Consider the following 13,678-nt stretch of genomic DNA (forward strand, 5'->3'; position numbering starts at 1 on the left):
ATACACAAAAAATAAAAAGCAACAAACTAAAACATATTAGAGAAAACCATCTTCACTAAAAGACAGACAGGAAGGAAAGAAGACTACAAAACAACCAGAAAACAAATAATAAATAAAATGGCAAGTGTAAGTCCCTATTATCAATAATAACATTGAATGTAAATGGGCTAAACTATCCAATAAAAAAATAGAGTGGCTGAATGGACAAAAAGCAAGTTCTAATTATCTGTTACCTACAAGAAACACACTTCTCCTATAAAGACACACATATGGTGAAAATAAAAGGATGAAAAAATATTTTCCATGCAAATAGAAACTAAAAAATAAAGGCAGGAGTATGTATATATCAGACAAAATAGATTTCAAGACAAAACTATAAAAAGAGATAAACAAGATCATTATATATTGATAAAAGGGTGAGTTCAGCAGGAGGACATAAATTGTAAATACGTATGGACTCAACACTGGAGCACCCAGATATATAAAGGAAATATAAGAGAGACAGACCCCAATACAATAATAGCTGGAGACTTCAACACCCCCACTGTCAGCTTTGTACAGATCATTCAGACAGAAAATCAACAAAGAAACATCTCACTTAATCTGCACTATAGACCAAACGGACCTAATAGTTATTTACAGAACATTTTATCCAACAGCTGAAGAATATATGTTCTTTTCCACAGCACGTGGATTATTCTCAAGGATAGATGATATGTTAGGCCAAAAAACAAGTCTTTAAAAATTAAAAAAAATAGAAATCCTATAAAATATCTTCTCTGACTATAATAGAATAAAACTAGAAATCAATAACAAGCAGAACTTTAGAAACTATGCAAATACATGGAAATAAAACAGTATGCTCCTGAATGACCAGTGGGTCAATGAAGAAATTAAGAAGGAAATTGAAAAATTTCTTCAAGCAAATGAAAATGGAAACACAGCACAACAAAACCTATGAGCTACAGCAAAAGCAGTACTAAGAGGGAAGTTTATAGCAATAAATGCCTACATCAAAAAGTAGAAAAACTTCAAAATAAACAACCTAATGATACATCTTTTTTTTTTTTTTTTTTTTTTTTTGAGACGGAGTCTCGCTCTGTTGCCCAGGCTGGAGTGCAGTGGCGCGATCTCGGCTCACTGCAAGCTCCGCCCCATGGGGTTCACGCCATTCTCCTGCCTCAGCCTCCCGAGTAGCTGGGACTACAGGCGCCCGCCACCACGCCCGGCTGATTTTTTGTATTTTTAGTAGAGACGGGGTTTCACCATGTTAGCCAGGATGGTCTCGATCTCCTGACCTCGTGATCCGCCCACCTTAGCCTCCCAAAGTGCTGGGATTACAGGCGTGAGCCACCGCGCCCGGCCCTAATGATACATCTTAAAGAACTAGAAAAGCAAGAACAAACCAAATCCAAAATTAGCAGAAGAAAAAAAAAATAAAGATCAGAACAGAAATTAATGAAATTGAAATTTAAAAATACAAAAGATAAATGAACCAAAAAGTTAGTTTTTGATAATATAAAATCAACAAACTTTTAGCCAGAATAAGTAAGAAAAAAAAACCTCAAAATCAGAGATGAAAAAATATACATTAAAACTGATACTACAGAATTCAAAAAGTCACTAGCAACTACTATGAGCAACTATATGCCAATAAATTAGAAAGCCTAGAAGAAATGGATAAATTCCTAGACACATACAGTCTACCAAGATTGAGCAATAAAGAAATCCAAAACCTGAACAGTCCAATAACAAGTAATGAGACCAAAGTCGTAATAAAAAGTCTCCCAGCAAAGAAAAGCCCAGGACTAAATGGTTTCACTGCTGAATTTTACCAGACTGAATTGGTATTTTATTTGGTTTTGTTTTTGCTTTTTTGAGACAGAGTCTCTCACTGTCGCCCGGGCTGAAGTGCAGTGGTGCAATCTCGGCTCACTGCAACCTCTGCCTCCCAGGTACAAGGAATTCTCCTGCCTCAGCCCCCTAAGTAGCTGGGATTACAGGGGCCCGCCACTACGCCTGGCTAATTTTTTTGTATTTTTAGTAGAAACGGGGTTTCACCATGGTCTCAATCTCCTGACCTCGTGATCCACCCTCCTCGGCCTCCCAAAGTGCTGGGATTACAGGCGTGAGCCACCGCACCTGGCCTGAGATAACTATCTTAAATTTGTAAAAACCTACAGACTCCACCAAAGAACTATTAGAACTGATAATCAAATTCAGAAAAGTTGCAGGATACAAAATCAACAAACAAAAATCAGAAGCATTTCTGTATACCAAAAGCAAACAATCTGAAAAAGACATCAAGAAAATAATCTCATTTACAACAGCTACAAATAAAATAAAATGCCTAGTAATTATCTTAGCCAAAGATGTAAAAAGATCTCTGCAATGAAAACTACAAAATGTTGATGCAGGAAACTGAAGAGAACACAAAAATATAGAAAGCTATTTCATGTTCCTGGATTGGAAGAATCAATATTGTTAAAATGTTCATACTACCCAAAGCAATCTACAGATTCAATGCAATCCCTATCAAAATACCAATGACATTTTTTACAGGAATAACAAAAATAATCCCAAAATGCATATGGAACTATGAAAGAGTCAGAACAGCCAATGCATCCTGAGCAAAAATAATCAAACTGAAGGAATCACATTACCTGACTTTAAATTATGTTACAGAGCTATAGTAACCAAAACAGCAAGTACTGGCATAAAAACAGGCACATAATCCAATGGAACAGAATAAAGAATCCTGAAATAAATGTATATGTCTATAGTGAACTCATTTTCAACAAAAGTGCCAAGCACGTACATTGGGTAAAGGATAGTTTCTTCAATAAATGGTGCTGGAAAAACTGGATATCCATATGCAAAAGAATGAAACTAGACCTCTATTTCTGGCCATATACAAAAATCAAATCAAAATGGATTAAAGACTTAAATCAGGCCAGGCGCGGTGGCTCACGCCTGTAATCCCAGCCTTTGGGAGGCCGAGACAGGTGGATCATGAGGTCAGGAGATCGAGACCATCCTGGTTAAAATGGTGAAACCCTGTCTCTACTAAAAATACAAAAAATTAGCCGGGCACGGTGGCGGGCACCTGTAGTCCCAGCTACTCAGGAGGCTGAGCCAGGAGAATGGTGTGAACCCGGGAGGCGGAGCATGCAGTGAGCCAAGATCGCACCACTGCACTGTAGCCTGGGCTAGACTCCGTCTCAAAAAAAAAAAAAAAAAGACTTAAATCTAAGACCTCAAATTATGAAACTACTAAAAAGAAAACATTAGGAAAATGCTACAGGACATTGATCTGGGCAAGAATTCCTTGAGTAATACCCCACAAGCACAGGCAATCAAAGCAAAATGAATGGGATCACATCAAGTTAAAAAGCTTCTGCACAGCAAAGGAAACTATCAACAAAGTAAAGAGACAACCCACAGAATGGGAGAAAATATTTGCAAACTATCCCTCTGACAAGGTATTAATAACGAGAATATTTAAGAAACTCAAACAACTCTATAGGAAAAAAAAATCTAATCCCAATCAAAAAATGGGCAAAAGATATGAATAGATCTTTCTCAAAAGAAGGCTTAAAAATGGCAAACAGGGCCGGGCGCGGTGGCTCACGCTTGTAATCCCAGCACTTTGGGAGGCCGAGGCGGGCGGATCACGAGGTCAGGAGATCGAGACCACAGTGAAACCCCGTCTCTACTAAAAATACAAAAAAATTAGCCGGGCGTGGTGGCGGGCGCCTGTAGTCCCAGCTACTCGGAGAGGCTGAGGCAGGAGAATGGCGTGAACCCGGGAGGCGGAGCTTGCAGTGAGCCGAGATCGCGCCACTGCACTCCAGCCTGGGCGACAGAGCGAGACTCTCAAAAAAAAAAAAAAAAAAAAAATGGCAAACAGGTCTATGAAAAGGTACTCAACATCATTGATCAAAGATACGCAAATCAAAAGTACAATGAGATATCATCTCACCCCAGTTAAAATGGCTTTTATCTCAAAGACAGGCAATAACAAATTCTGGTGAAGATGTGGAGAAAAAGGAATGCTCATACACTGTTGGTGAGAATGTAAATTAATAGAACTTAATGAAGGTTTAGAAGTTCCTCAAAAAACTAAAAATAGAGCTACCATATGATCCAGCCACCATATGATCCAGCCACCATATGATCCAACCACCATATGATCCATATTTAGGTATATACCCAAAAGAGAGGACATCAGATATCAAAGAGATATCTGCACTCAAATGTTTACTGCAGCACTATTCACAATAGTCAAGATTTGGAAATCTGTTGATGTCCATCAACAGATGAATGGATTTTTTTAAATGTGGCTCATGTACAAAATGGGGTACTGTTCTGTTATAAAAATTAATTAGATCCTGTCATTTGCAAAAACACGGATGGAACTGGAGGTCATTATGCTAAGTCAAATAAGCCAGACACAGAAAGGCAAACTTCACATGTTCTAACTTATTTGTGAAGGCTAAAAGTCAAAGCAATTGAACTCATGGAGATAGAGAGTGGAATGATGGTTAACAAAGGCCAGGAAGGTTAGTGGTTGGGGGTAGAGGGTATTAAGAACGGTTATTGGATACAAAAATAAAGTTAGAAGAATGAGGCCGGGTGTGGTGGCTCATGCCTGTAATCCCAGCACTTTGGGAGGCCGATGCGGGTGAATCACCTGAGGTCAGGAGTTTGAGAACAGCCTGACCAAATAGTGAAACCCCGTCTCTATTAAAAATACAAAAATTAGCCTGGCGTGGTGGTTTGCTCCCGTAGTCCCAGCTACTTGGGAGGCTGAGACATTAAATGGCACCACTGAAGAAGAATGAATAAAGTCTAGTATTTGGTAATACAACAGGGTGACTACACTCAACAATAATTTATTGTACATTAAACAAACTAAAAGTATAATTGGATTGCTTGTAACAGAAAGAAAGGATAAATGCTTGAGGTGATGGATAGACTGTTTACCCTGATGTGATTATTACACATTGTATGCCTGTATCGAAATATCTCATGTACCTCTTAAGTATATATATATATTTACCTACTTCGTACTCATAAAAATTTTAAAAGGTACATATACATTATCATTGCATCCTCTTAATTTTATTTTTCAGTTCCAGAATTTCTAATTAATTCTTTTTCAAATCTTTTTTAAAAACATTATAATTTCTAGTTCCCTTTAAAAATGTTCAACTTTGGCTTTTTTCTCTAGAACATCATAAATGTAAATGTATTACAGACTGCCTGATAATTCCAAAATCAGGAATCCCTATGATCTTTTTTCTTGCGTCTGCTGATTCTCATTCATATTGTGTATGCAATTATTTTTCGTTGTTGGCTGAATACTTTATTTGAAAATTTTATTTGTAGAAATAATTTGAAGTCTAGCTGACATTATCTTCTGCCAGAAATAATTTTCTTTTTTTTTTTTTTTTTTTTTTTGAGACAGAGTCTTGCTCTTTCACCCAGGCTGGAGTGCAGTGGCGCGATCTCGGCTCACTGCAGGCTCCGCCCCCCGGGGTTCACGCCATTCTCCTGCCTCAGCCTCCCACGTAGCTGGGACTACAGGCGCCCACCAACACGCCCGGCTAATTTTTTTGTATTTTTTAGTAGAGGCGGGGTTTCACCGTGTTAGCCAGGATGGTCTCGATCTCCTGACCTCGTGATCCGCCCGCCTCGGCCTCCCAAAGTGCTGGGATTACAGGCGTGAGCCACCGCGCCCGGCCCAGAAATAATTTTCATTTGGTTTTACCAGGTATCTGATGGCAACAGAACTCCTTATTCCAAGTTCAAAAGTTGAGGCTTTCCTTGGCCAGCCAGAAAATATGTCAGGCCGCAGACCTTGTAAGATCTGGGTTTTGGCCAGTTCACCCTCACTACCAGGGTGCAGCCTAAATGCTGGCCTAAAGTAGGGGGTGGTTTGCCAGGTTCCAAACCCCTGTAAGCCCTGAATTGATATAATGGATGGATGGATGGATGGATGGATAGATGGATGGATGGATGGATGGATAGACAGACAGACAGACAGACAGACAGACAGACAGACAGACAGACAATGGGAATCCTCAGTGGCCTGGATTGAGATATCCTCTGGAGATTTGTGTTTGCTTCTGCCAGACACGGGGATACACTGCCCATCTACAATGTCTTTGTTCATTTTTCAGATAGTTTTCTCAGACTATGCCAGTAGAGTACAATCAAAGCCTAAGCCTGCACGAAGGCAGACCTGTGGTTATGAATTCTTAGGGAATACTTTTTTCTGCCACTTGATACTAAGGCCAAGAGAGACAAGACTAACCTGGTTCTTCTCTTTGCTGGTGGAAAGACTGTATTTTATTCCTTAGATTTAAGTGTACCAGGATTACGCATGGATCTCTGCCAACTTTCCCCTCAACTCGCCCATTACTATTTTGTATGAGCTTTACTTCCATTTTGCTGCACTGCTATTACAACCTGAGGCTCTTTCATTCAACACAAGTCCTTAAAATGGCCCTGGAGTCAGCTTATGCTTATCACACCCTTTTCAGTTCTCATGCCCTACCTCAAAATCTCCAACCTGGAGATGTCTCTTACTTGTGTCTCAATTTTTATTGGGTAGGGTGGGGGATTTTACTAGACTTTTTTTATTTTTATTTATTTTTTTTTGTTTTTTTTTTTTTGTTTGTTTTTTTTTTTTGAGACGGAGTCTCGCTCTGTCGCCCAGGCTGGAGTGCAGTGGCGCAATCTCGGCTCACTGCAAGCTCCTCCTCCCGGGTTCACGCCATTCTCCCGCCTCAGCCTCTCCCAGTAGCTGGGACTACAGGCGCCCGCCACCACGCCCGGCTAATTTTTTGTATTTTTAGTAGAGACGGGGTTTCACCGTGGTCTCGATCTCCTGACCTCGTGATCCGCCCGCCTCGGCCTCCCAAAGTGCTGGAATTACAAGCGTGAGCCACCGCGCCCGGCCTAGACTTTTTTTAATCCGAAGAGTTTTTAAAAATACAGTCGTCCCCACTTACCCACATTGGATGCCTGAAACTGCAGATAGTACCAAACCCTATATATATAGTAATGTACAACATAACAATGTTTTGGTAAATGATGATCACAAATACAATGGTGTTTTGTTTTGTTTTGTTTTGTTTTTTGAGATGGAGTTTCGCTCCTGTTGCCCAGGCTGGAGTGCAATGGCATGATCTCGGCTCACTGCAACCTCCACCTCCCGGGTTCAAGTGATTCTCCTGCCTCAGCCTCCCAAATAGCTGGGATTACAGGCGCCTGCCACTATGCCTGGCTAATTTTGTATATTCAGTAGAGATGGGGTTTCACTATGTTGGCCAGGCTGGTCTCGAACTCCTGACCTCAGGTGATCCATCCGCGTTGGCCTCCCAAAGTGCTAGGATTACAGGCATTAGTCACCGCACCCAGCCAAAGTTGTTTTTTTTTCCTGTACCTTTTCTATGTTTAGGTACACAAATACCATTGCATTGCAACTGCCTACAGTATTCTGTACAGTATCATGCAGTACAGGTTTCTAGCCTAGAAGCAGTAGGCTACACCATATAGCCTAAGTGTGTAGTAGGCTTGTATTAGTCTGTTTTCACACTGCTTTAAAGAAACACCCAAAACTGGGTAATTTATAAAGAAAAGAGGTTTTATCGACTTACAGTTCCACATGGCTGGAGAGGCCTCAGGAAACTTATGATCATGGCAGAAGGGGAAGCAGGCACATCTTACATGGTGGCAGGACAGAGAACACATTTGGAAATGCCAGACATTTATCAAACAACCAGATCTAGTGAGAACTCCCTATCACAAGAACAGCATGGAGGAAACCATGCCCATGATCCAATCACCTCCCAGCAGCTCCCTACCTTGACATGCGGGGGATTAGAATTCAAGATGAGATTTGTGTGGAGACACGAAGCCAAACCATATTAAGGCTGTACTATCCGGGTTTGTGTAAGTACACTCTACAATGCTCACAACGACAAAATTACCTAACATATCTGTCAGAACATATCCCTATTGTTAAGTGATACATGGCTGGACTGTGGTTTTGTCTATATAGTACATACATAACTATGGTGTAATTTATAAATTAAGCACAGTAAGAGACTAACAATAATCAGGAAGTAGAACAGTTATAACAATATACTGTAATAAAAGTTATGTGAGGCCAGGCATGGTGGTTCAAGCCTGTAATCCCAGAACTTTGGGAGGCCGAGGTGAACAGATCACAAGGTCAGGAGTTTGAGACCACCTTGGCCAACATGGTGAAACCCCATCTCTACTAAAGATAAAAAAATTAGCCAGGCATGGTGGCACGTGCCTGTAATCCCAGCTACTTGGGAGGCTGAGGCAGGAGAAGTGCTTGAACCCAGGAGGTGGAGGTTGCCATGAGCCGAGATTGTGCCACTGCACTCCAGCCTGGGCGACAGAGCAAGACTTCGTCTCAAAAATAAAAAAATAGATACATAATTTTTAAAAAGATGGAGGTGGGGGAGTAGATATAACAGAAATGAATATGAAAAAAAGTGGTTTGCAGAATGTTATTGTTCTCTTCAACTAATTCTCTTGGGTACCGCAAGTAAATTGTAGGTACCATGAATCTCTTGAATACATATATAACACAAAATTTATGGTATCTAATTTACTACAGGAAGGTGCTAACTGTTCATTTTTGTGGTTGTGTTTTCTGTCTCTTCATCTTCCCATTACTTTCTTTTTTTCTTTTTCTCTTTTTTTGAGACGGAGTCTGGCTCTGTCGCCAAGGCTGGAGTGCAGTGGTGCTCTCTGCTCACTGCAAGCTCCGCCTCCCGGGTTCACGCCATTCTCCTGCCTCAGCCTCCCGAGTAGCTGGGATTATAGGCGGGCACCACCACGCAGGGCTAATTTTTGTATTTTTAGTAGAGATGGGGTTTCGTCATGTTGGCCAGGCGGGTCTCGAACCCCTGACCTCAGGTGATCCACCCGCCTCGGCCTCCCAAAGTGCTGGGATTATAGGCGTGAACCACCTCGTCCGGCCAATAAACACCTGACTGAATACGGCAGTGCCAGACAGAATACAAGAGGGGGCGGGGGCGGGGGCGGGGAACAGAACACAAGAGAGGAGGAAAAATTAATCAGAACTTGGGGCCAGAATTTGAGGGGAAAAGGAGTCAAGAAAACCAGTGACAGAACTGAGCATGTCAGGAAACGGATCTAGTTTTAAAGGATAACTATGATAACTAAAAGCTGTGGTATTAACGCCTTTATTTCTAATATGACCTCAACTGCATTAAGCTTATTTGAACATGACCTTCACCTAGGTCAGAAGGGATGCAAATCCTCTAGATTTCCAAGAATTCTCTAATCATCTAAAAATGTTTCTTCCTAGATGTTGCCAGCAAACCTGTGTTCTTTCGGCACACGAACGCAAGGGGGAGGAGGGCGTTAGCAGAAAAGACGCCAACAGGTAAGGGGTCAGAGGGATAATCCTGTCTCTGCCGCAAATGCAGCACCTTCCTCAGTCTTGGGGCGTCCATCAAGCGGAGAGCTGGAAGATGACTGAAAGTAACAGAGTAGAGGTGGAACTAGAACAAGGTCACGAGCTAGTGCCCAACTCGGGTAACTCCTGGTTCCAGGCTGTCCCTCTAGGATGCTGTTGGCGCCAGCCGTGATAGTAGGACAGAGTCTGGATAAAGGTCGCCTGCTGACAAGATGGTAGCTAGGAGACCTCTAGGTGCGCCAAAATTAGGGCGTCTTTTCCCGGACGGGCAAGACGCCCTGCTCAAAGTTCATTACATCACCACGCCCAAGAACTGATACTTTATTAGGGCAACGGGCCAACCAGGCGACTCCACCCCACCCTCCCCGCTCCTCCAGTACACGCAAGCCCACATAGGCCCGCGAGTGACGTCACCCCTCCCGACACCACCTCGTTGTCGTACGACCAAACGCCTGTCGTAACGGCCTGGCAAGAAAGGCCTCGAGAGGAAGGGCACGCACGCCGCACACCCTAACATGCTCGCCGGCATGCGCGCGCAGGTCCTTGGCGCAGGCCTTGGGACTGGAGCCAATGAGGTGCGGCGACGTTACTGCGTAGGCGCCAGCTCGGCCGCACGTCAGGGCGCGGGAGCGCGGAGCGGGTTTGGTTGCACTTACACCGGTACTTAAGCACGGACCGGCGTGTCCTTGGACTTACAGAGTGGGGACGTCCGGCTTCGGAGCGGGAGTGTTCTTTGCGCCAGCGACTAAAAAGAGGTGAGAGCGGGTCGCGGAAGCCGCACCTGGTTAGAGGCAGAGCTGTGGAAGGCGCGCATTCGCGAGCGACCGAGAACCACGCGGGGAGCCTCCGAGTGGAGCCCGCGCTGGGTGGGAGGGCGGGGAGTGAGGACCCTGGACTGTGGTCAGACCGAGCCGGGCGAGTAACGGCTTGAGGTGCGGCGGAGCCCTAACTAGGGACAGGTGTGGTCTCGGTCAGGGACTGGAAGCGGCTTGGATACAGATCCGAGGAAGAGGCGGCCCCTTCCGTAGTGGTTGCTGAAGGGCTATGGAAATGATAGGCAAGACTTCCCTCCCGGAAAGCCGAAGCTTAGCGCTTCACGTTCTTCTTCAGAGGGCAAAAGCTGTTACTCTTCTAATAGGGGGCCATTTCTTTTCGTGGGCACGTTTCTTCCGTCAGTCGTTCTGACATCCTAGAAACAGTTTCATCAGTCACCTTGAAACCGACATGGTTGGGTGACCTCGTAGTCGCCCCAGGGGATCACAGGTAGGGGAGTTGGGATGTCCCCGGGGGACCGTGCAGCCTGTCCCTGCGCTCGCATTCACAAGTTCGAGTGTCAAGCTACTCCTGTGACCTGGGCAGGTAGAAACAGCCAGGACCGCTTTTTAAACATTTGTGTGCTTTGCGTTATCCTCGGGGAGAGGTGGCTTTACATTGTAGTAAGATTGAATGATTAGGTGGTCTTAAAAGTTGCGGTTGTGGTGATTTTGGCTTAATGTGTTCGCCCTTCAGTTTCAGATCTGTGACTTCGTGACCATGATTGTCTCTTCTGAAACTGGAGTTTGAATTAGGTTCCCTCTTTGCGTGGGCTTTAACGTTCCTTGACGTATACACACAAAAATACGTTTTTGAGGAAGTGCTCCTAAAAATGTTTTTGGTATTAAAGAGTATTTGGTATAAAGAGTATTAAAGTAAAACAAGATTCATTCTGGTATTTAATGACATAAATTAGCAATGGATTGGTAATTAAGTGGCTAGAGTGGTCATTCATTTACACTGTATTTGTTACATGAGGAAAAATTACTAAGTTGGGGCTTTCGTTTTTAGAATTAAATATGGGTGATGTTGAGAAAGGCAAGAAGATTTTTATTATGAAGTGTTCCCAGTGCCACACCGTTGAAAAGGGAGGCAAGCACAAGACTGGGCCAAATCTCCATGGTCTCTTCGGGCGGAAGACAGGTCAGGCCCCTGGATACTCTTACACAGCCGCCAATAAGAACAAAGGTAAGAGTCACTTGTTAAATAAAACAGCACAAAACGCAGGAATGTAACCTGTGGCAAACTATCAGAAGTGTGAAATACTTAACCGATGCATTCTTTCTTGTTTAGGCATCATCTGGGGAGAGGATACACTGATGGAGTATTTGGAGAATCCCAAGAAGTACATCCCTGGAACAAAAATGATCTTTGTCGGCATTAAGAAGAAGGAAGAAAGGGCAGACTTGATAGCTTATCTCAAAAAAGCTACTAATGAGTAATAATTGGCCACTGCCTTATTTATTACAAAACAGAAATGTCTCATGACTTTTTTATGTGTACCATTCTTTAATCTCATACACCGGAATTCAGATCATGAATGACTGACAGAATATTTTGTTGGGCAGTCCTGATTTAAAACTAAGACTGGCTTGTGGTTAAATGAATATGTTCAGTTTTTGAATTTTAATAGTAACTCCAATTCAGTAAATGCTATCACTGTTTACCCCTTTTAAAGATATGATTAGACTTCATTAGTAACGTTCAACTTTTCACAAAGATGGTGAGTGCCATCTTAAAACTTACTGGAGATTGGTTTTATATTTAGACTTATATAACTGGTTATGTGAATATATTTAAATACTGGGGAAATTCCTTCACTGTCTTAGAACCAAGCAAGATTCACCTGTGTTTTGTGTTCATTTGCCTCTTAAAGGGAAGGGTTGAAGATAAATAAGGTAGCAATGTCTATAGTTTTGACCTTAACTATGCCAATCTAGTTATAATTCCCTGTATTTAAAGTGGTTCCTTTTACTTATCGAAAGGCATTTTAGTGTGGTTTATGTGTAATATTAAAGATTATTCAACACCTCTCACATCTTACACATCTATAAGGTCACATGCTTTTAAAATAGTAGCAAGTTAAACTACACTCTTGAATTCTTTACAATCTAAGTCAAACTAAGTTATAATTTAGGATTGTCTTTAAACAGCCATTCAGAAACATAAAACTGTAGAACTGTGTATTTGTGGTTGGGAATGGTGCTTTTGCCAACTTAAAAGGATTAAAGTAACGGAGATATACACAAATTTTAAAATTATGTGTGATCACAAGACTAAAGATAATTAAAAAGAAAACCACAGATTATGATTTTTTGACTGTGATTGATGACTGATGCAAAAATTTTAATGATTAAAAAGTGCAGGAGCCCTAAATATCAGTGCAGCAGTGTTAACCAGTCATGGTGCTAGATTGTTTACTTGGTTTTCTAGGACTGCCTGAACTAGAATAACACTTCACTAACTGACTCTTAATTTCTTTGCCCAGATTGAGAACTGCAGCATTTATGCCAGACATGGACAGAGGAATGCCTCTGGTCATAGTTTTGTGATGTGTAACAGTGTATAATTACATACTGAATTATTTCATGCATAGTCTGTGCCATACACATTTAGAGTAGTCCTTGGAGATTTTATGGAGATGGTGAGCACAAGGTAAGTCATAAAGAATAATGAGAAAATAAATCTATGCTGGTGGAGCTGTCTTTGTGGGACAGTGAGAAGACTGAGAAGATGTGAATCCATGGTCTCAAAGGTGATAGGGATGATTAGATAGGTGTTTAAGGCCTGAAAGCAATTTATAACATGTGAGTCTTACTTTTATTTATAGAAGAAATGTGGAAAGCGGCCGGGCGCGGTGGCTCAAGCCTGTAATCCCAGCACTTTGGGAGGCCGAGGCGGGTGGATCACGAGGTCAGGAGATCGAGACCATCCTGGCTAACACGGTGAAACCCCGCCTCTACTAAAAAATACAAAAAAATTAGCCGGGCGTGTTGGTGGGCGCCTGTGGTCCCAGCTACTTGGGAGGCTGAGGCAGGAGAATGGCGTGAACCCAGGAGGTGGAGGTTGCGGTGAGCCGAGATCGCGCCACCGCACTCCAGCCTGGGGGACAGAGAAAGACTCCGTCTCAGGAAAAAAAAAAAAAAAAAAAAGAAATGTGGAAAGCTTGCTGTAATTCATATTTGAAGTCCTAGTCTGAGTTCTGGTGGGGAATTTAAAAATGCATACTGGAAATCCTTTAAAGATTTCAGACGTTAAAAGGCCTTATAGCAGAGGACTTGGTGACTGCATAAAGTTAGTGGTATTCAGGGACAGTGTAGCAATTAGCTTACAAGGGAACACTTCTGGACTAATGTGAAAAACCTGAAGTGAAGG

At 42.4% G+C, this 13,678-nt stretch overlaps 1 protein-coding gene across 2 annotated transcripts; it reads left to right on the plus strand.

Annotated features, from left to right (window-relative positions):
* The first annotated feature begins 10,081 nt into the window (after window positions 1-10,081).
* CYCS (cytochrome c, somatic) lies at window positions 10,082-12,614 on the plus strand. 2 transcript variants are annotated; one of them, XM_055293619.2, is made up of 3 exons: window positions 10,082-10,245; window positions 11,315-11,491; window positions 11,597-12,614. In XM_055293619.2, the coding sequence occupies exons 2-3, from the start codon at window positions 11,323-11,325 to the stop codon at window positions 11,743-11,745; spliced, it is 318 nt and encodes a 105-aa protein (XP_055149594.1). In that variant the 5' UTR covers window positions 10,082-10,245; window positions 11,315-11,322; the 3' UTR covers window positions 11,746-12,614. The 2 variants fall into 2 exon arrangements, with proteins under 2 accessions (XP_055149594.1, XP_055149593.1); XM_055293618.2 differs by having other exon boundaries at window positions 10,243-10,547.
* The last annotated feature ends 1,064 nt before the right edge of the window (window positions 12,615-13,678 follow it).

Source organism: Symphalangus syndactylus, chromosome 9 (genome assembly GCF_028878055.3).
Source record: "Symphalangus syndactylus isolate Jambi chromosome 9, NHGRI_mSymSyn1-v2.1_pri, whole genome shotgun sequence".
In the NCBI taxonomy this organism is placed as follows: Eukaryota; Metazoa; Chordata; class Mammalia; order Primates; family Hylobatidae; genus Symphalangus; species Symphalangus syndactylus.

Excerpts from the sequence above, each read along its gene's own strand:
- CYCS (XM_055293618.2), top strand. Across the intron at positions 11,492-11,596 it reads AGCCGCCAATAAGAACAAAG|GCATCATCTGGGGAGAGGAT; the intron begins GTAAGAGTCACT and ends TTTCTTGTTTAG.